Source organism: Colletotrichum lupini, chromosome 4 (assembly GCF_023278565.1).
Source record: "Colletotrichum lupini chromosome 4, complete sequence".
NCBI classification, from domain to species: Eukaryota; Fungi; Ascomycota; class Sordariomycetes; order Glomerellales; family Glomerellaceae; genus Colletotrichum; species Colletotrichum lupini.
Genome location: NC_064677.1, coordinates 6792620 through 6815357, shown reverse-complemented (window position 1 = coordinate 6815357; position 22738 = coordinate 6792620). Strand labels below are relative to the sequence as shown.

At 44.2% G+C, this 22738-nt stretch overlaps 6 protein-coding genes across 6 annotated transcripts; 4 read left to right on the top strand and 2 right to left on the bottom strand.

Moving 5' to 3' along the window:
* Window positions 1-59: 59 nt before the first annotated feature.
* On the top strand, window positions 60-1618 carry CLUP02_09114 (oxidoreductase; the record flags this gene model as incomplete). Its single annotated transcript, XM_049288094.1, has 8 exons — window positions 60-84; window positions 185-317; window positions 350-415; window positions 488-539; window positions 620-853; window positions 926-1310; window positions 1387-1482; window positions 1551-1618. The coding sequence occupies 8 exons, from the start codon at window positions 60-62 to the stop codon at window positions 1616-1618; spliced, it is 1059 nt and encodes a 352-aa protein (XP_049145238.1).
* Window positions 1619-1655: 37 nt separating this feature from the next.
* On the bottom strand, window positions 1656-11371 carry CLUP02_09113 (uncharacterized protein; the record flags this gene model as incomplete). The annotated part of the gene is made up of 11 exons (XM_049288093.1): window positions 1656-1776; window positions 1847-1934; window positions 2009-2082; window positions 2175-2270; window positions 9718-9893; window positions 9931-10000; window positions 10051-10491; window positions 10531-10695; window positions 10826-11008; window positions 11068-11251; window positions 11317-11371. 11 exons carry the CDS (start codon window positions 11369-11371, stop codon window positions 1656-1658), a joined length of 1653 nt encoding a protein of 550 aa, XP_049145237.1.
* Window positions 11372-11517: 146 nt separating this feature from the next.
* CLUP02_09112 (uncharacterized protein) lies at window positions 11518-12424 on the bottom strand (the record flags this gene model as incomplete). The annotated part of the gene is made up of 2 exons (XM_049288092.1): window positions 11518-11830; window positions 12201-12424. The coding sequence occupies 2 exons, from the start codon at window positions 12422-12424 to the stop codon at window positions 11518-11520; spliced, it is 537 nt and encodes a 178-aa protein (XP_049145236.1).
* Window positions 12425-14753: 2329 nt separating this feature from the next.
* Window positions 14754-16859, top strand: CLUP02_09111 (mucin-1; the record flags this gene model as incomplete). Its single annotated transcript, XM_049288091.1, has 4 exons — window positions 14754-14781; window positions 15162-15430; window positions 15547-15982; window positions 16033-16859. 4 exons carry the CDS (start codon window positions 14754-14756, stop codon window positions 16857-16859), a joined length of 1560 nt encoding a protein of 519 aa, XP_049145235.1.
* Window positions 16860-18081: 1222 nt separating this feature from the next.
* CLUP02_09110 (uncharacterized protein) lies at window positions 18082-20040 on the top strand (the record flags this gene model as incomplete). Its single annotated transcript, XM_049288090.1, has 2 exons — window positions 18082-18333; window positions 18394-20040. The coding sequence occupies 2 exons, from the start codon at window positions 18082-18084 to the stop codon at window positions 20038-20040; spliced, it is 1899 nt and encodes a 632-aa protein (XP_049145234.1).
* Window positions 20041-20121: 81 nt separating this feature from the next.
* CLUP02_09109 (fasciclin domain-containing protein) lies at window positions 20122-22246 on the top strand (the record flags this gene model as incomplete). The annotated part of the gene is made up of 2 exons (XM_049288089.1): window positions 20122-20339; window positions 20563-22246. 2 exons carry the CDS (start codon window positions 20122-20124, stop codon window positions 22244-22246), a joined length of 1902 nt encoding a protein of 633 aa, XP_049145233.1.
* Window positions 22247-22738: the final 492 nt, after the last annotated feature.

The following is a 22738-nucleotide window of genomic DNA, read 5'->3' as shown; positions in this document are numbered from 1 at the left end:
AAGTTTATACATTGAAGCGGGCGCAGGCAATTCTTTTCACACCTGTTTTGATAAATCTAATGCTCTCCACGTGCGTTGCCAACGGTTGGTCATGATATATTTATCAAAGCCGCAGCTTTGCCGCCGTCGGAAGCAGAACTTCGAATGGCCCAAGTTTATGTACAGAATTGACTCTCGTCTCAAGTGTATTTGAGCAGTAGAGGCTTTCTAATTGCCAAGATACCTGTGAATAACTCACGAAAGGGAGGTTCGATGGTCGAGTCGAGACAGCGGATCAGTCAGCAATACGATGGTCACACCAACTTTATCGATAAGACGTGATTTCAGGCCCCTCCCCCGCCATTCACAGTGATGCGACTCGCCATGCTTCATTGGGCCAGCCGCCATCACGCTGCGACACCTACGTCACGATAAGGTAGCTCTAGTAGCTTAGGTTACTCACCACTTCAACCGTTCCCTTCACATTCCTCAACCGACTCCCTCGAAGCCCCTCCAATTTAGTTCCCCCAACGGGTGCCGCATTCCAGCAGTGTTTGAGAGTGAGCCCGGAATAAAACGAAAATAGAACACAAATACCAGCAGATACGAGTTCCAAAGATAAGCAGGTTACAAGTGCCAGACCATCATGTCTCCTGTGTTAGTCGTTGGCGGCACGCGAGGCCTCGGGGCGTCCCTCGTCAAACAGTATGCCGCTGACGCGGGCAACACCGTCTACGGCACCACGCGTTCCGAAGAAGGACCCGAAGGCTTCCCCGATGCCGTAAAGTGGCTCCCAGGTATCGACTTGATGGACGAGAATGTCGGCAAGACCCTAGTCAGTGTGCTCGGTGGTTCGAAGCCGCTCTCGACGGTGGTAAGTGGCTCCCTCTTATGCACCCGTCCTGCTGCTGCCGGAGAGTGTGTTGAATAACTGGCGGGGAGGTAGATCATCACGGCAGGCTACTTCGCGACGGAGGACTTCAGCACCGAAAAGGGTCCGAACTGGGCCGAGGAGCAGCGCATGTACACAACGAGCTCCATCGCCCCGGTCTTCATCGTCCACGCGCTCGCGCACGCCGGTCTTCTCCAAAAGGACTCCAAGGTTGTGCTCGTCTCGTCCGAGTCCGGGAGCATCACCCTCCGACACGAGAAGGAGGGCGGCGGCAACTATGCCCACCACGCATCCAAGGCCGCATTGAACATGGTGGGCAAGCTGTTGAGTCTCGATTTGAAGGACAAGGGCGTCATCATCAGTATCGTGCACCCGGGTTTCATGCGTACTGAGATGACCAAAGGCGTGGGATTCGACAAGTACTGGGACGATGGCGGTGGTAAGTACTTCATATCATTGAGCCCGTAGGCGGCCCGGTGAGTTTCATAAGGATCATTAACGTCTGAGTGTCGCAGCCGTCACCCCCGACGAAGCCGCCGAAAGTCTCATCAAATGGACAACAAAGCTCGACATTTCCAAGACGGGCGAGTACTGGGCGCCGAGAGGTCCGCGTAAGTACCGATGAGCGGTGACACCTGCTGGTGGACAGGACCCTCTTAACTGACATACGCCTTCATAGGTGACATCGGTACGGCTGAACCGGTTCTTGGCAAAGAGCTCTCAACACCGCTCCATCTCCCTTGGTGATAGCTTGGAATGTATCTTCTTTCACCAAAGCGAGAGATCACATCGGTGGTCCGCCAATGCGCAAGAGACGTTGGACACGGAACACCCGTTGTCCAGACTTCGTCCCTACTCGTGCAGACAAGGTGATTCCTGTAGGATTTGAACAGGCTTCATGGATGCTGAGTCGGGTTAAGTGAGCGCAAGAGGATCCGGGTTTTGCGAGGGACCGTGACGTGCATATCCGTCTACTATGTACATAGTGTATGTCCGTACAGGGAGCAGGTCTGTTCCAGTGTCGTCCAGTGCTTTCTGGCAAAGTTGGGCTCAGACTCAGGCTCTGCGGGCATTAGTGGGTTGAAGGGCTAAGACCGGAAGGCGGTCACCGTGAAGAAAGCCGCAGTTGAGACGAACGAATGCCCTGATTGTATCCCCGCAAATCCCGAAGGTCAATGTGGCGGAAGAGGTTTACCCAGCGAGTCTGCCTCCTGGCCCGGGATCGCAGTTGTGACTTCTAAGAAATTAAGAATAGGAGACCCAATGAGAGTCGCCTATCGCCATCCTTTCGTGGCAGGCTGACAGCCCATCCGTGATGGAGACAGACGGAAAGAAGAAGTAAGAATCGCGCTGGCCCCCGCTGGGCCTAGAGCAATCTCTGGGAGATCGAGCTTTTGCACTACGCAGACCGGGTGAACACAGGTAAACTGACCTATGGCCCCCCCGGTTACCTAACCTAACCATAGGAAAAAGGACGTGACCTAACTAATTTTCTAATTAGCTAGTTTAATTACCGTAGGACTAGCTAAGCGGATTTTTAATTAGTTAGAAAATCCTTAGCTAAGCACAGACTACTTTTACTAATTATAACCTATATTACTAATTATATACCTCTTACCCTACTATATAAATAGCCCTTATTATACCCCTATTAGCTTCGTATCTTATTTATTACTTATTTATATTAAGCCCTTTATAAAGAGGGTTATTAATCTACCTTTTCGCTCCCTAATTAATTTATAACTAGTTCCGAATTAATTCTACCTATTATAATCTTTTATAAGTATTTAATAAGTTATATTTTCTAAAAGTATTTCGTAATTATTTCTAAGCTAGTTCGGAACTAATTCTAAATAAGAAGCGTATTAGGACTACTATCTAAGTATTCTTAGCCCTAAGGGTAATCCTATTTGCTATAAAAACCTACCCCTTTTTAAATATAATAAAATATATAATTAAGAACTAATTTAGGACTAGTTTAGAACTAATTTAGAATTATTTAAAATAATAAGATTAAGCTTATACTTAATAAGGTATATTATAAATTCTTAATTAATAATAAAAAAGTTACCTATATAACTATAAGTAATTCCTAAGTAACTCGGAACTAATCCTAAACTAATTCTAAACTCCTAAGAAACTTAATTTACTTTTAAGAGTAATTTTCGTACTTATATTTATAAGTATAAAGTTAATAATATTTTAATACGTATTAAAAGCCGTAAAATAAGTACTAACTCTATTAATATAAATAATAAGGCCTTAAGTAAGTAGTTTAGAACTATTTCGGAACTAGTTAAGAACTAGTTTAGAATTAGTTAATTAATTATCTATTTAGCTTTTTATAATAAGCTAAAAAAGGTCCGTAAGAACCGTAAGGTCCGTAGCCCCCTCTCTACTCCTTTTTAAAAAAAAAAGGCTAAATCTCCTACTCCCTTCTTAAAAGTCCTTATATATAATAAGAGAGGTAAAGAAGTTATAAATAATTCTAAAGTAATTCTTAGCTTATTTTAAACTAATTCTTACTTTTTACTTAGCTTAATATAGTTATTATACGTCGTATTACTAATATAAATACTAAGTTTAAATATACTTCTTATAGTTCTTGAAAAAAGTATAAGTTATTTTAGAACTAATTTAGAATTAATTATAAACTAATTCTAAACTATTTAGCCTACCCCCCCCCTTAGCCTAATAGTTTTTACTAGCTTTAATAAAAGTTCTCTTAGGTTAAGGAGGAGGTAGAAGAAGAGGAGGTTATTACCTCTTTTTTTAAAAATATCTCTACTTAGGAGAATCCTATTATAATTAATTTTAATAATACTATAAATAAAAATAAGGATAATAATATAGAAAATACTAAGGTTAAAAGTAATATTAAGGCTAAAAATAAAAACAATAATAAGTAATTTAAAACCGGTTCGGCATCGTTTCGGGAATAGTTCGGAATTAGTTTAGTAATTTATACTTTCGTCTTTTTAAAAAATACCTATTATAAGTAGTTTCTTAGTATTAATTCAGAACTAATATAGAACGGATTTAAAACTACTTCTATATTTTATTATTATATTATAAAATTAAAGTTTTGATATATAACTAAAATTAGTTTATTTTCTATTTTATCTTAATTAAAATATAAACTTTATATATAATATACATATTTATAATCTTTATTTTAATTAACTAAGTTTTAAAATAAGACTAGTATAATAAAGAATATTTTAATAATAAGTAATATTTATATATCTATTTATATTATTATTAAAGAATAATATATTATTCTATAGAAAATTATTATTATTTTACTCTTTATTAATATTATTAAATATAAAATTCTTATGTTAAAATATAGGTATTATTTATAGTTATATTATTATTAAATATATATTTACTTATTTTAAATTAGTATTATTTCCTTTATCTTTTAGAATATCTTACGAAATATGATATAATTAAAATTATAATTATTATATTTATCATTTATATTTTTATTATTATATATATTTATATATATATACTACTTTTACTAACTACTCGGGCAGGTCTTAATATCGATTATATAGTATTAATATATATATACTACTTTTACTAACTACTCGGGCAGGTCTTAATATCGATTATATAGTATTAATATATATATATATATATATATATTTATCTATCTTTATTGTTATTATAAAACCCATTTATTATTATAAGTAATTATATATTATTTATATAATACTGTTTACTTTATATTAAATAATACTTAATAATATCAGTAATTGAAATAATAAAAATAAAAATATAATAATATATAGGTCTTAATTTCTTTATAATATTATAAACTAAATAGTTTTAAATAATAATATTAAAATATTATTTAAATCGTAATACGTATACTAAATACTAAATCTAATATATATTAAAATAATATTAAATTATTTAAAACTTAAAAACATAACTAAAGTAATAATTATATTATATTATATTATTACTTAATTATCTTTATTAAGTATATTAATAAAAAGTATTATAAGCGAAATATTTAATATATAATTATAAAATATATTATATTATTAAATAACTATAACTTTATTAAATATATATAATATATATAATATATATAATATATATATTATATATTTAAACTTTAGTTTTTAGTTTTTAGTTTTTATATTATTATTAAGAATTATTATAGAATAAGGAGGAATAGGGTCTAAAGTAATTCGGAATCGATTCTAAACTATTTTTAAAGTCTTTATTATAGTTCTTATAACTATAATCTCCTTTCCTTAAGCTCTAATCGGCTTACTTCTAAACATAGCTCCCTTTTTTAAATATTTAATAAAGTATAATACTTAATAATATCCTTATTTTAACTTTAAATAACCTCGCTTTATAAATTTATTATAAATATATAACGTAAATCTTAATAAATAATACTAAAAGAAGTTACTTAGAAAAGACCTCGTAATCTATTTAGAAGGAGTTCTAAAGGGCTTAGGGATAGATTTTATACCCTTTATTATAACTATAACCGATTCTAAAACCTTAACTGGCTACGTAAACTTATATTAAAAAGTACTAGGCTTAAAGAATTATAAAGTAATAATTTAATAAATTATTAATAAGCCCCTATATCTTATTTATATAGAGCTAGTTCTCGTTATTCTAAACGACGTTAACGTTTTACTCCTAAACTAGTTTAGAATTAGTTTTAAATTTAGTTATAAATAGTTCTAAGGGGTTTATACTTAAATAACTAACTAAAATATAATATTTTTTAATAATAAATATATCCCGCTAAGTAAAATAAATACTTAATTTTAAAAAAGAGTATTTTACTCAAAAAAGTATTTATTATATTCCCCAGATCTAAATATAATAATTAGTTCTAAATTAGTTCTAAAAGGATTTCGACCTATTTTTAAATATAAACTAATAATAGGACGAAACGATTACTCTATATATATAAAGCTTAATAAAAGGCTTTTATAGTATTAATATAAATATAAAACTTATCCTAATCCTTAAGAGGTATTTATAAATAGGTCTAGTTAAGTTTAGCTATAATATTCCTTTAGGATTTATATTAAGCCTAAGGTAAGATCGATAGATTACTTAGTATCGATTCCGAATTAATTATAAACCTCTTCTAAATAAGTTCTAAATTACCTTACTTCGTAATTAACTATATAATAAAAAGTAGTCCTTTTTTAATTAATAAAATAAAATACTCCTTATTTAATTCTATTTTAAATCTAAGGAGCGATTTTTTAAAACGTATTTCTTAATACTACGGTAAAAATAAACTAAGTAAAATCGAACATATTTTTTAACTTACTATTCCTAGGGGCGATATTATAAATCGTAATTAAAAAATAAATATTAACCGAACCCTTTTTAAATTAGTTCTAAACCGATTCTAAACCTTATATAAAAAGATTTTATAAACTTACTTATTAAGTTCTTATAATCTTAGTTAATAATAATACCTAATAACCCCTAGTTATATTTAAAAAGATATTTCTATTAGATAATATACCCAAAACGCTCTTTAAAAATTTAAAAAATAAGTTAGTATATCCTTTAGTATATCTTAGTACTCTCTATATTTATAAAGACTTAGAGGAGTAGAATAGCTATTTAAAAAATTAATAAATAGTTTAGAAATATTTTAGAATAGATTTAAAATCGCTTTAGAACCTTTTTAAAAAACTTCGTTATACTAGCCCTAAATAACCTTAACTTTATTATAGCCCTTAATATACTTATAATTTATATCTAATTAAAAAATCGAAAAAGCATTCTTTTTCCAAAGTTCAGCTTACTCTAAATAAAAAGCAATATAAATATAATTATGCCCATTATTATCAAAATATTAAATATACTAAAAAGAAATTAGAATAGATTCGGAATTAATTTAGAAATAGTTCTTAACGCTTTATAAAATACTTACGTTAATATAATAACGGGCTTATATATATTAATACTCGTTCTATATAGCTAAGCGAGATAACCTAGCTAAAAAATAAAGAGCTTCTTATATTTATATAATATTTATAAGCTAATTAGTATTATTAAGGGCATTACAAATCTCTATAATAGTCCGACTATAAAATTTATTATAGAGCTTAACAAGCTCTTTTAATTATAAGAATATATCTAAAAGTAGTTAGGAACTAATTCTAAACATATTTAAAACGTTTTCTTTACTTAATCCGCTTCTTAGTTAACTAATCTTTTTTATAATATTCCAAAGTTCTAAATAAATACTCTTAGGTATTTAGGTAAGTAGTAAAAGAAGGTACTTATAAGTACTATAAGAAATTAAAATAATTACTAGTCTTATAGTAATATTAACTAGTACCCAATAGTTCCATTTTACTAAACATAATATTTAGAGAATTTCTTTTAAAATAACATAATTTATATCTAAATTATATTAAAATCACTTCGGAATATATTTAAAATAGATTTAGAACTAGCTTATTACAATGTCGTAATTTCCGCCTATTACTTATAAAAAGGTAACACTTATCTCCTCTTACTATATTAACCTCTTCTCCCTATAATATAGAGCGTATTAAAAATAAATAGGCTTAATATTTAATCAGAGGAAATCCAATATAATAGTTTTCGCTATTACCATATAAATTCTTATAAATATACTATATAATAAGTAATTAAGTATTAAGAATATACTAAAGAGATTCGGAATTAGTTCTAAATAAGTTATGAATCGGTTTAGGATAATATATATATACTATATTAGTTATTAATAACCTCTATACTATAATTTTTATAAAATAGGGTATAAGAAGTACTTATTTCGAATTATCTAAGCTATACTTTTACCTATTTATAAAAATAATTAATAAGGACTATTTCTAAACTAGTTTAGAATCGATTTAGAAAACTTATATAATTACTCTTTTTTTTAATAGTATCTTATAAATACGTTTACGTATAGAAGTAATATCCTTAGCTATATTTTTTATAACTCGAGTATAGTTCTAATAAAATAAAGTTTAATTAAAATATAAACACGCTTTACTATTAATATAATAATACATAAAGCGTTTATAAACTTAATTTTATAAAAAAGCGAATATAATAGTCTTTAGAGGTACTAAACGAGTATCATTATATTAAAACTATTAAGTTCAGAATTAGTTTAAAAATAGTTTAGAACGACTTTAAAAAGTATTATATACCGTTCCCCATAGCGCTTTAATATCCTTTAAATATAAACTACGTATATCGATATAGTATATAATACCTTCTTTACTTATTTTTAAATACTATATTAATTAATTATAATATATAATTTTTTATACTATAGTTCGGCAATTATTTCGTTAGTTCTAATACCCGCTTATAATAGCTTCGGTAAAGATTAAAATAAGTAATACTTTAAAAGTTTTATTAAAAGGGTTCTAAACCTATTTAGAATAAGTTTAAAAATAGTTTAAGAAAAGTCTTACCTCTTCTTATCTAAATAGACTATTATTTTTATAAAATTCTTAAAATATATTAAGATTATCTCGTACTTATTAATTAAAGTAATAAGGGTTAAAAAGTAATATTAGTAATTTAAGTTCGAGGAAAATACCCGCATCGTTTAGCGAATTTATTAAAGCTATTCTAAATAAGTTCCGAATCGGTCCTAAACTAATTCGGAACTATTTTAATATAACTATAATTTCTATCCGAGGTATATAGGAGGAGAAATTAAAAAAATTCTATTTTAGTATGTGGCCCGTGACCTGACCTATAGTACACGGATAAAAAGTTGAAAATATAGTGAGCATAGGTAAACTGACCTGTGGCCCCCCCGGTTACCTGACCTGACTAAGGAAAAGGGACGTGACCTGAGCGCTCTTCTGATTGGCCCGTGGAAAATAAGTGGGTCTAGCTGACCAAATTCTAAACTGATCTTAAAGTAATCTAGGATTAATTCAGAACTAATTTAGACATATTTCAGAATTAATTCTATATTATAATTCAAAAATATTAAAATATACTTATTTTAATATAAAAATATATTCTTTTAAATGTATTATAATAATTTATATATGTAATAATTAATTTAGATATAAAAAGCAAGGTTTTGAATTTTGAAAATTTATTTTAAAATATATTTTAAAACTAATTTAGAATTAGTTTAGAATTAATTTAGAACAAATTTAGAACTAATTTCGAACCAATCCTTATTAAATTTTAAAACTTAGTAATAGTTTTATTTTTAAATATTAATTTTTATAATATTGATTCAATTAAGATATTATAAAAATATATATATAAATAGTTTAATTTAATAATAAAGTATTAATATTAAAAATAACTTATATATTATTAATTTTTATTTATTAATATTAGTTTAATCCAGAATTGATTTGGAATCGATTCTAAATTAATTTAAAGATAGTTTTTTAAAAATGCTAGCTTTAGTTATTTATAATATATAAAATACTTTTTAAAAATTATTATTATATATATATAATTATTTAATATTATAGTTAATATATATTCTTAATTAATTTAGAATCGATTCTGAACTATATCTAGATCACCTACGGAGTGGCACGGGCTATACTCACGTGAAGATGTGGGGCGGTCAGCTAACACCCCCCCCCCACAGGTCAGTTTACCTGTGTTCACCAGACCGGACCCATGCGTACCTCACCCATTCTCTTGTGGGGTCACTATCCTAGGTGCGGCTGGTGCAGCTATATCCGTAGTGCTGTTGTATCCGTACTTTGCAGATATTAATCAAATTCCCCATGATCGTCTGCTCATATGAACAAGCCCCATCAAAAAGATTTTGCTCCAATGCTCTCGCCTATGGAAGGCTCGCTTACGTTTCAGATTGGCGATGAGAGTCCAGGATGATGCTGTCACGCTTTCCCTGAGACTTGAGTCTTGTTAGGAGGACCGTGACGGTGGAAGGCGGCTCCCCGATCCGATCAAGACGCAATGTGGGTGAGATGAAGAAAAGCAAAACAAAAAACCAAGAAGGGAAAAAGGAGGCCGCAGGCTGCAAACGTCAACGTCAAACGAGGTTTCAAGCTCACTCCAAGTGAAGAACGGTATTGCTGGATATTTGCGATAACATCATGGGCGAATGCGGTCGATGTTTTCAGTCTGCCATATTTCTGCTTCCAGGTGGCTAGAAGAAGCGTAGAACTCGTTACGGTTTGCCAGGAGAGTCAGATTTGGGGGCTGATCGAATCAGATCGTCCGAGGCTGAGATTGGAGGGCGTTTTGTCTCCCTCTTCGGGCAGCGCCATCTGCCCGTTTGGTTATCCAGCCCGAGGCTTGGCAAGGCAATACGGCAAGCACCTCTACTCCGTACGCTGGTTGCTGAGTGAGTGATCGTGTCGATCTCGACTTTCGCAAACACCACACTGTACCCCGTACGGATACACGACGGTGCTCTTATCACAATCTGAACAATGCGGATCTGTTTTCGCCGTTCGGCCTCCATGCGTGAGGGTAACCATTTAGTCTCCAGGCTTCCCTCGATACATTGGAGCAGTGGGAGGTTATGGCGCTCGGATGACAGCTGAGATCGAAAGACAAAGTGAATTGTCCGATGGCGAGTGACTATTGGGCGCCACCTCGATGGCCGGGCCCTGCGGGGAGACCAGCCAACAACGGGCTGGAAGTGTCACGCGTCAGGCGGGAGACGGGCTCGAGTGTGTGCAACGGCAATAGACTTGGAATTGGGCTGGCTGGCACTGTCAGCAGCGTCAATGGCGCGGCGCCGAGGCTGGTGGCCGAGAGCTTTCGAGATTCGGACACTCTGGACTCCTGGAGTCTGAAGTCTGGCTGCTGGCCTGACGTTCAAATTGATGCACCCCATGTTCCCTTGGCATGGTTGAGACGACCAGGGGCCCCCAACACGAGGTTGCAATCCAGCGAATTTGGAAGGGCGGCAGGTTGCAACAAAATAGGCCCCTGTGCTACCCTTGTGATTCCGTCTTGTCCAGCTGCTGGAGAGACCAGGGCCAGGGCGGACGAACAGCTCCATCCCTCATCTTGATCCCAGGTGAAGATTTCGGTGGTGGTGTCATAGCCGGGTTGTGGACTTTGTCGTCAAGGACATACGTTCGCAGGCAGACGTACGGCTTTGTCGGGAAGAAGGTGGTTCTGTTTATTGCATCTATGAGCTCTCTGGTCAAAGGAAAAAGAGAGAGAAACCACGTAACAAGAAGCCGACAGTCCGAGTGGAGGAGCACGCACGGGAGGATGGACAGACAAGTCTGACCCTGGCTGATGTCAGGTACATGCCACAAGTACCGGACAGACACAGGACCAAGTCAAGGTGTCCGTAGCTCCAAGAAGGCCCGTCGGTAGTAGCCGGTGTGTGTGCATAAGGTATGAGTTGGATGGCTGTGAACCCGGTGGAGAGGGAAACGACCGAAGCATTGTCGGCCAGATGGCTCCAGCACCCACACAATTTGGCTTGTTGTCTGTTCCGGCTCGTCCGTTTTGTTCCCACGCGCACTTCATCGTTTGTTAGAGGACGAGTGCATGTCGCAGATGCAGAAGATGCTCATCTCTCAGTTATTCGTGGCCGGCATGTTCTGCGGAACTCCATCGGAGGCGAGTCTAGGCGCATTGCACCCTGTCATTCAACTGTAGAGCAATTTGTTGAATTACCTTAGTTTAAAATAATTAGGATTATTAGGGGTCCTGGGGTGTGTCGTCGGCACGTCTCGTCTGCACCCCGGTCGGCCGAGGAACATCACTCCCGCGTTGGTCATGGCTAGTGTTTCCAAAGACCCCATGCCGCGATACTTGTTCGAGCGTAGAGCGGCAGATTTGCAGAGCAGCGGTGGCCATTTGCACCATGATTTGGTCAGAAGCTTGGTGATGGATCTATTACATCTGGGTCGGAATGGCGAGATGGAAATGAGAAGAAACAAAATCCCGCCGTTGCAGCCCGGTTCAGCTGGGGAGCCGTGTGTCCTACGGGAGATGATGGAAGATAGTTAGCGTTCATAGGCCACGACAGGGCAAGGAAGGGCCGTGAAGGTCATGAGGTCGAGGTAAGGTATTCTGTTTGAACAAGCGCGTTGCTCTCAGTGAGGGTTAGAAATAATCCGCCAGTCAACAGATAGTCAGCCCCTTTCTCATGTTGCCACTGCTATCCTCGCTTGACACAGCTGTCTTTGTCACAGTCTCACTATAATGCTTTGAGTATATCCGTATTCTCTACGCGATGTACTCGAAGAGCCAACTGGAAGGGCCGGTGCTGGAAGTAGAAGTTGTGATGAAGGTACAGGTAGTAATAGAAGTGGCTGAAGTACGGATCAGGAAACAGGAAGTGTTTACCCACCTGGTAATGAAAGTCCAGTGGACACAGTGGTGACATAATGGTAGAGGCATGAAGATGCTCACCGCCCACGATGCAGCCACAGACCCGGGCTGAAGGGCCCCAAGTCGGAGGAGGCGTCTTCCCAGCCAACCGTATCTGCCGTCGTCAGCGTTCCCTCGTCTTTGTATGGTGTCCCTGAGAGAAAGAGAAAAAAAGGTAAGCTTACAAGATAATAAGCTATTCATACGGATAGGTTCGGATGGTGTGGTGTGGGCGGCTTAGATTGAGATGGGGTGGCTCATGTGCCTGTGCCAGACCAGGACCAGGACCTGGTCGAGTTCAGGTGCCGCTGGCAGATGAGGGTGATGGGTGATGGGGATGACATCCATGGATGTCGAAATGGAGAGAGAGAGAGAGACAGAGAGGAGGAGGCGATCGGAACGGGTGGAATGCGCGGGGATCGGGAGGGCGTCGTTAGGTCGTTGGGATGTTTCTTGCTGCATTGTCCACGTTCTGTTTCTTTCCGTTTCCTAATTGCTCTTGGTTCTCCTCTCCTTCTCTTTCTCACTTTTTCTCGTTTCTACTCCAGTTGACTCTTTCCCATTCTCATCGTTTGTGCCCTCTTTCCCCAAACGACGAAAAGGAAAGAGGTATCAGAGTCGACTAATACTAATAAACTATCGCTCTTGCCTGCCCCTCCTCAGCTCACCCACCTCACCTTCCTTAGCTAAAAGGTACCTACCTACCTTGGCCGTGGCTTCCTTCTTTCCTCCTACTCGATTATTCCCTTCCTTCCCGTTCAAAAGCTACGGACGGATACATAAATATTTTGCCTGAGGTGCACCTGCCCTGCTCAACGACTCGTGGAGTGCCTCCTGCCTCCTGCTCTTTCACACCAAGCCTCAGAACTTAAGCCTTGCGCCTTCCTTCCTTTGTTCTTTCCTTCAACGGGACCTCCTTCCTCTTCCGCCTCACAGCTCCTCCCCCTCTTCGACGAGTGGACCATTGGCCTTACTTGCCTCACGGGACTTTCCACTGCCTCGCACCCGTCCCTCGTTTTTCTTTCTCTTTCGCCAACACACTCTCGAGCTGAACGAACTCTCAAGCAGCATCTCTCGTCTCTCGCTCCAACTTCTCGTCCGTTCTCGCATCCATCTACCTTCATCTCGACTCACCATCTCATCCGACTTCGCATCTCATATTCAGAGATCACCCGCATTCTCTAAGCATCCGAACACGACTAGGAACAGTGTCACCATCACCTCCCTATTCAGCCAAAACTACACAACCTTCTGTTTTCTGTCGTCATCTCTCGCTTCGCAGAGACACGGGCATCCCTATCAAGGCATCAAAGCGACCCAGAAGTTGGGTCAACCCGGGTCCGTGTTGCAGGCACACCGAGCCCGTGTCACACGGCAATACCAGCTAGCGACTGTACGAGCTGTCAAACATCATCACTGATCTAGACACTGTCCCCGGATCGTTTTTGGGTTATCGCGATCGCACGGATTGAAATACCGAGCATCGACTTATTAACTCGTCAAACCGCTCTCTTGTGAGAGAGACGACGTTGTTCCGTACCTCTGACACGGACGTGGACTGAGCAAGAAAAGGAAACAAAAAAAGCCAGACCCAGGCCAAGAGAGAAGGTGAGCTTGCATTTCCTTTTCTGGCCCACTCTTCAGACAGCTACTTGGCTCGGTTGTCGCGCGTTCGTCCAGTCGTCGGCATCATCCAGCCTTTTGGTCGAGTGCCTGCCCAATCCTGTCCAAAGTCTCCAAGCCCAAGCAGCCAAACCCCTTCATCCTCGCAAGTCGTGGATGGTGCGTGGACCCCAGATCCACCACTCTACCACCCAAAAATTCCTAGCCACCTAGCCAAACTACTCGCTTCCCGGCAGACCAGCAATCTCCCCCTGAATTGGATGATTTGGACCCAATCCATTATCCGATAATCAATTCGTCCCCCCCAAACCAATTCATCCCCTCAAAGCCCAAGGGATGCTTTTTTCGAGCTGACGTCGGATCAAAGCAGGAGAAAAGGACACCGCGCTGCACTACAAGCCAAACCAGACGCGCATTGCCGACTATAATCGAGGATCTTTGATATTACAACTCACCCCTATTTTCTTCTTCTTTTGAACCCACGCACCCACCCGCCTACGACTCCGGATCCCGACCACCCATCTGCCTTCGGACGTACTGCAGATTGCTTGCCCGCACGCTGCCACACACACCGCGCGCACCGCACCGCACCGCACAGTGACCTGCCGAGGAACTGTCGGGTGGCTCCTCCAAAAACCCGTTCCCCCCGTTATTGTTTGTCCCTGCAGAGAGGCATGACGCTAGGAACGGCCATTTGACAGCCAACGAAAATCAAGCTTGCTAGCAACGCTCGCTGCTCTCCTCAATCGGTCGGACAGCTCCCCTTTTTCTGGCGGAAGAAAAGGCCGATCCCTTGACTTTCAATACGACGCGCCCGTCCATCATCATTATCCATACTCCCATCTGGTCATCCCTCCCGTCGCGGGTACCACACCATCCCACACGGTATACCTCACAAATTACAGCCAAAATGTCAAAGGCACAATCAGCACAGCCAGGTAAGCCAAGAATCAAACACTCTGATATGGATGTAGGGGATGGATATGCGCCGGCATGTCCTATCCTGCCCAACCTTCATCCCTCTTCCCACCCACCCCTTTCAATGCCTGCCACCATCTTCCCGGATTTCTCCCCCTTTGACTTTTGCCCTGTCCAACGGGAAGAGAGCCGCCCTTTCTCACGGATTGCACTGCCGCCCAAGCAAACGCAAGCACCGCGCCCGCTCCACCCAGTTGTTGAACCTGCTGTGTCACGTATACCGCCCTCATGTTTCATATCCCTCCCCCCTCGCCGTCACTCGCATGCACGGAGCCGTCGCTGTCTTTCTCTGTCTCTCTCCTTCCTCCTATCGAGTGCTAACTTGACTTCCTTGCAATAGGCCATCAACCTAGCAAATCTGCTGGCGCTGGCTTGACGCTTAATCTCTCATCCAACAACCCCTTTCGCAACCGCGCTGCCTCCCCACTACTCTCCGGCACTACGAATACCACCTCTCCCGCTTCGCCTTTTGACGACCCTCCCCGACCTGTCTCGCGCAACCCATTCCTCGATCCATCATACTCGAGTAGTCAACCGAACTTGATCGGAGCAGGCACCATGTCGACATCACTGGACAACAAGGCATCGCCTACCGCTGAGGAGCTGTTTGTACGTTGCCCCCGATGAATCAATTGATGGAACCCGGACCGATCCCTCGGTCGCCAATTGAATTCTTGCCGCGCGTCCATTGAGAGTTCGCAGGTTACTGACTTTCCGCCCGACAGGATGGTCTCACCATTAACGATCAGAAGCAACCTCGACCCCCGACGAATCGCCCTCCTGGAGTGCCAGGACGCGAGAATGTGCCGCCTGGAGCCCGTCGCGGTCCTCCGCCACCCGGCCACCGTCCATCGAGATCTCAGGAGGAGGCGATGAGACAGCGACGCCTTCAGGGCAGTGGTGGTCCTCCCCGACCTGGTGGAGCTCCTGGATCGCCCCAACGCCGACCTCAGGAACGCCGACCGCGCAGGAACTCTGAGTCGTCCGTACTGATTGATATCGAGAAGTCCCCGACCGACGAAGAGAGAAAGGCGAAGGAAGCCAGACGTCGGGAAAGAGAACGCCGCGCCCGGGAAGGAAAGGATAAGGACCCCAAGAAGCCCAGTCGCAGAATCGATATCATCGACCAATTGGATGCCACCAGCATCTACGGCACCGGATGTGAGTAAAGCATTTTTTTCAGTGTAAATTTCCAGGCTAATGGCATGTAGTGTTCCATCACGACGGTCCTTTCGATGCAGCCAACCCCCACCGTAACCGCAAGGGCAGCCGACGTGCACCGATGCAAGCTTTTGCCAAGGACTCCCTCAACATGTCCCTTGGCGGCTCCGGTCCCCTCAACAAGCGTCCGGATCATGCTGTGTTCATGGGCCACAACGACGGCGAGGCATCGGCAGACTTTGCAACTGCTGCCAGACTTGAGCGCAAGGATGATCCCGCTGTCTTTGACCCCCGAGCTCGCGGTTCGATCGTTTACGGAGAGGAATCCATGGGACTCGGTGCCTCGACCTTCCTGGAGGGTACTCCTGCTGCCCGAGCTGCCATCCAGAAGACTCAGGCTGAGCAAGCCCAGCAGTCAACCTCCGAGGGCCTTGGCCGCAGCAAGTCCATCGCCCAGCGCATTCGTGGAATGAAGAGGGAGCCCCGCGAATATGGTCCTTCTGGTCGAATCACTAATCCTGAGGGGGCATACACCTCCCGCAGATCGCCCGATACCAATGGACCCGCCAGCAGCATTTCGTACACTGGCGAGCGTAACCCCTTCTTTTCCGAGTATGGAAAGGAGCCCGAGACAATCTCGGTCAAGCGAGCCGACAACGGTACCCGTTCGCCTGGTGTACCTCCCCCAGTGCCCCGTCGAGGCTCTGCTAATGGCCTCGAGCGTCGTGCCACAGCTGACATGATGTCACCGACCGAGGACGGACCCAGCAAGCCTTCTGGAGGCTTCATGGCCAGAGTCAAGAGTCTGAAGGGTGGACGCAGACGCCAGGCTTCCGATGCCATGGCACCGCCTCCTGCACCTGGCACTGCCGCCTAGTGGTTTCGCAGAACTTAGGAAGCAGGATACGAGAGCACCGAGCCAACACAAAGGACACAACAAGACGAATGCGAAGGCATACGGCAAAGAAAGTCCTTGCCATTCATCAAACGCCTCACTATGAGGCGATTAGTTTCAAGAAAGAGAAAGGGTGCAGTCGATGCACCCCAAGAACGAACGACGTGAAGTTGTTTGAACCTATCTGGTTACAATGCAAACACATTGGGCTACGGATCCGATAAGATCGAATTCTGGATCATTTGTGGAGGGAGTCAATACGGTTGGGATCTCGAATTGGGTTGGGTGGCTCTTGGAGAAGCCATCAGGACGAGAACTACGATTGTCAGGGCGGAGCGGTCGCGCATATGCGTCTGGATTTTCACACCACCCGACAAGTGATACCTTTCTCGTGAATAATCATATTTCTTTGGGAGGAAACGAGCCTCCTTTTCTGCCTCTTTTGCTACAAATATTCCAGGGCCGGCAGAGGCACTTTACACAAAGGGAAGGTATAGAGCAGGCAATCCAACAGTCCGTCGGCAGATTGTTATGAATTAGCTTTATTGAAAATAGAGAACATTGAGCCTCACATGACGTTTCTCAGCGCTAATTTGCGGTGCATTCAACAGTGATAAGGTAGCGACAATGATGGGATACTCAACATGTGCAAGGTATTTTTGGAACAAGGGATCGGCTTATTGACAAGAAAAGCACAAAATGCATGACTACCTAGTCTGCCGTGTCCCCCTAGCAAGGTTTTTAGTATGGCGAAGTCCGGATGAGATGCGTTGAGTAAGGTGGAAGGCAAGGAGTGAGAAAGGGCTGCATAAGTGACAATCATGCAAGACACAGGGGTGATGTCATTGAGCCTTGAGGTGGCTGATAAGGCCCTGTCCCAACCCAATGTGCCAGTCTGGCTGGCCCTGGAAAGCGCCGAGACTTGAATCGAGATTTCCAGCGGAGAATTTACAACAGCTCCTCCCTTCCCCTGGAACTCTCGTCGGAATTTAATCCGCGCAACTGTTGGCAGCTGCCATCATGTGACTTGACGATACCTTCTTGCCGGCTTCCATCATTCCATCTCAGAGTAGAGACGCAGCAGAGTCGACGAAAGAATTAGTCGAAATGGCACGGAAATGATACCCTTTTATTTTGTTACTTGTCTTGTTCCAGAACGGTTAGGGCCACGGTGAGCCCCGGAAGAAGAAGAAGGCATACAAATATGGCAGGCGCCAATGACGACGGCGGCGATGAAATGATATTCCCCGCTTCGCAGGCGAGCTCGCATTTCCCCCTTGAACCAGTCTCCGCAGCCGTCCTCTGCAGTCGGGAGACGAAGCGCAGAGATGCAGCGGTGGCGAGGGGTCGAGTGCAGGTCGGGAGCCGGGAGGTCGATGAGGAGGTCCTCTGTGGCGGGTTCGAGAGGGGGAGTGTTGTTGGGCTTAGTTCTGAGAGTGAGCAGATGGGGATCCTGGTGAGTCTTATCCTGCATTGAGGGATTCAAAGGGGAAATGAACTGACTTTGTATGATTAGATTTCGATGCAGGCCCTGGCCAAGACACTCTGCGGAAAGGAGCTCGAGAATGATGAGAGGGGCAAGGAGGCGAGGGTGATGGTTGTCACGACGCAGCCTCCTGCGGCCATCCTCCCGCCGCTGAGGGATGCCATTCGAACGGAGCTCGTGGTCCGCGGCGCCGCTGAGGCGGATGTGGCGACGAGGTTGAGGCGGTGTTTGGGGAGGGTCTCTGTCTCGAGGGTGTTTGATTTCGAGGGCTTGTGGGAGGCTCTTGGCGACTTGGACATTCTGCCTGAGAGTCCTGAGCCACGCGTGGTCTCCTCCCCGGGGGTTCGCGCACCATCTAGGGAGCGGTCGAAGGATGATGATAAGCATGATACGGGAGACGATAAGAGGAATGAAGGGGTTGCGGAAGGCTCGGCCGGTGTGGAAGCGCCTGCTGAGGATGCGGCGAATTCGTCGAGGGGACAAGAGCATGCTGTGCCTGAGCCAGAAGTATCTCAACAGCCCGAGAGGATTGTGTTGCCGGAACTCAAGCCACGGCCTCAGCCGATTAAATCTACGAGAACAGAGATCGCGGATAGTGACGAGGATGACGATGAGGACGCTATCTCGCTGCCATCTTCGTCGTCTTCTTCGCTGTCACCGCCGCCCTCGACAATTCGGTCCCCGACGCCGTTTATAACTGCAGATTCTCCCGAGAGAGGAGCGGATGAAGAGGAAGTTACTGAAGGCGCACAGGGGGACGACCTGAATAATAATGTTGAAGGAACGCCAGAACAAGTCACAAAAGAGCTTCACGAGGAGGAGACTGAGAGTAGACCACCGCCGCCAGAGAAGGAGATTCCCGAGGCCACCCCAGCCGTAGCAGCACCCGAGAGCAGATCCCCAGAAGACGACGATTCGAAAGGTCCAACCTTGCCGGATATCATCCTCATCACCCACTTCCACAGCCTCATGACGGCCCTCTTCACCCGCCGCGACCGTCAGTCCGCGCATGACTCGCTCCAACGCCTCTCCTCCCACCTGCGGTATCTATCCAGAAACCTGGAGACTAGCCCCTTGATCATGCTCCTCAACAGCACGAGCTCTTCAAAAGAGTCGACGATGTCCAAGCCCGCGATTGCCCAGGGAGGTCAGCCGCCGCCACCACCGAATGGAGGAGAACATGGCACTGGCAGTGGTGGTAAGGCGGTCGACCCGACGCTCCGATCCATCTTTAACCCACCTGCGCTGAATATCACGGGTTACGGCTACGGCGGGAACCAGGCGGCGTCGAGGCGGAATAAACCCACCTTTGGGCTTGTGTTTTCGCAGCTTCTCGATTTGCACCTGCTGTGTACAAAAATACCTAGGGATAAGGAAGATGCTGAGAGATTGTATACTGCTCCGCCTGGGGGTGGCGGTGGAGGGGAAGATGATGGCACAGGGGGTGTGAGATTTGTGTGGGCTTTGGAGGTCCTTCTTGACGAGATTGGTGTTTGGGAGCACGGGACGGAAGCGGGAGTGGGAGGAAGAAGAAGGGCCTCGAGAAAGAGCAGAGAGCAGCGATGGGGTGCTGTTGATGTCAGGAGCGGGCGGGTTGTCGATGCCTTTGAGGCGGTGGAACGGAAGAAGGCTGGGGAGATTCGGGTTGTTGGCGGGTTTGGGGGCCCGCGAGTGTGAGCTCGCCTGCCTTTGTACAACTTTTTACGGCATCACCATGTCAATACTCTGAGATGAGTCAAAAAAGGACGAGGTAACAAAATGACCGTGGGACACACTTCCTGGATGCATCGCGGCGGACGATACATCATGCCCTTGGACCCGGTATTCTCGGACTCGGGCGACGACACCTTGTTGTCCTACACAACCGCCAAGACACGACTTGTCTACATTCTCAACCAGTCAAAGCCAACAATGGATCTGAATATCACATGCACCGGGAAGAAGTGGAACAGCATGCAGAGCCGCGACGGTGCGGTGTAAGTCAAACTGCAAATGCGGACCCTGATGGTCCGCCTCGATGCTGCTGCCCGCCCGGGACCGGGAGGGGGGGGGGGGAGACGGGAACCTCTATGTCTCCATCCGATGACAGGAAACCTACATCAGCGGAGACCGGGACGCCCACTTCGTCCGGGTCGTGAATGTCTCAGACCCATTCTTTGTGTTGGAGAATTACACAATAATTACCTTTTACCTATATAGGGCTATGATCGGGAGCGAGTACTTCTCCATGGGGCGTCGAATACAAATCCGTTTCAACCCTTCTACTTCTCTCCGTCGAAATCTCTCTGAAAAGCTGATACGTCACGTTCGCTCATCGTCAGTGGATTCTTCGCCGTCGTCGCCGTCTGCGGCTGCTTTGATATCGGATACCCAAGATATTGAGGATATGAAGGCGAGTTGTGTCTTGCCATACGCGGCTGTGGCTGCTTCTGTCTCGGCTTTTGCTTTACCCGAGACTAGGCCCGAGCCGTCAATAGTAAGAATCCAGGATGGGAGCTCGAGGGAGTCGAGTTGGGAGACAACGCGGGCACGGAGTTATGACAAGTCATCGTCACTCGGCCATGTGGTCAATGCCATTGGCGGCATGTTCTACCAAGCTGCTGGAGCCGTGGCCCAGGCCGGTAGACGCGTGATGGGACATCCAACCGACGCCCACGACATCGGAACCGGCCACGCAGCGCCGGTCGTACTACAGCAAACAACAAGTGAAGATCCGAGATCGCGTCAAGAAGAGGCAGACAAAGGGGAGAATCTCTTGACGTTGATCAAAGAGAGCGGCATGCAAACGGAGTACTTCACGACGCTCCTCACCTCATACGACAAGGTCCACGACATGCTTCTCAGCAACAACGACGAGCAAACGCAGAAACAAGAGCATTTCACGATCTTCGTCCCCACGGACTCGGCCTTTCGGAAGCTCGAGGGCGTTTTCGAACTCAGCCGAGCGGAGCTACTCGGCGAGATCCTCGAGTACCACGTTCTTCCGGGGCGGTATACTTACCAAGACCTCCGCGGTCTGCGGACGGCGGAGACGGTTCTCGAAAAAGGTGGGGGCGGGGAGCTTCGACGGCAGAGGGTGAGGATCGCGGAGGGGCCATCGGGTGTCGAGATCAACTTTTACGCCCGGGTTCTCGCTTCCGAATCGAGGGAGAGCGGGGATGGTGCCGTTGTCGTCCACTTCATAGACGAGGTTCTGATTCCGCCGCCGCGGTGGGATGTGCTCGTCGGTGCTGCGGTGCCGGAGGATACGCTGGGGGCTTTTGCGAAGGCGATGAGGCGGAGCGGAGTGAGCGAGGACGTTTTGCGGCGCCTGCGTGGCGGCTCTGGGATCACGGTGTTTGCGCCGTCGAATGAGGCGTGGGATACGTTGGGCGAGGAAGCGATGGGTTTCCTCTTTTCTTCGCGGGAGGGGGCCAAGTTTCTCGAGGCTTTGGTGAGGTATCATTTTGTTGCGGAGGTGATTTATACGGACTTTTTCAAAGGCGTGGAGATGGAGAAGAAGACCGACGGGGGGAGGGACCTCGGGGAGGACGCCGACGGGGCGGGGCGGGTGCGACGGGATGTTCAGACTCTGCTTGACGGGGCGAGGGTCACGATCGAGGCGGTGGTTTCTCGCAGCGCGGGACGCACGGGTGAGGCTGGACGGCTGGTGGGCGTGGTGAAGGGGGGTGTTGGTGTGAATGGGGCGGCGGTATCAGCGAGAGATGTGCCGGTCAGGGATGGCGTTGTGCATATCGTGGATGAGGTGCTCCTGCCACCGCCAGCGCCGCCGTTATTGTCGTCGACTTCGTCTTCGAGGAGGATTGGCGTGGAGGAACTCAAGAGGCGGCTGGCCCGGTTTGTTGAAATAGAAGAGGAGGGCGATTGGAGCGAAGAATTATAGGATATCCTTGGTAGTATCGTGTCCGTAGATTTATGAGTGGAACGTATGAATTATTGTCTTGCACTCCGTACCCAGATGAGTTGAGACATGGATTCTTGAGTGTTCTCTCCACCGTTAAATCAAACATCTCCGAGGGGTTTATTCCCAAAGAGAAACTCGCCTTGGCAATCTTGAAGAAACAAGACAGCGGGCACGTGGGAGTTGGGACGATGGGGTGACGTCCTAGTCTAGATTATAGTCATGAACCTTGAGAGGAGCGAAATGAACTCTCGCGACTAAGCACGGTCTTTCACTTTCGCTACTACTTCGTAGTCTGTGACTTTGTACTACGAAAGCTCATTTCCATGCTATCCGTGACCCGTATACGCCGTATCCGTACAGCCGTGCCAGAGACTAGGGCCCTGAGTCGTGTCTCTTGCTAGACCGTCCACCATAGGTTCTACTGGCAACTGCCCCCCAATCACAACGTTTGATAGTGTGTCCATGTGTCAT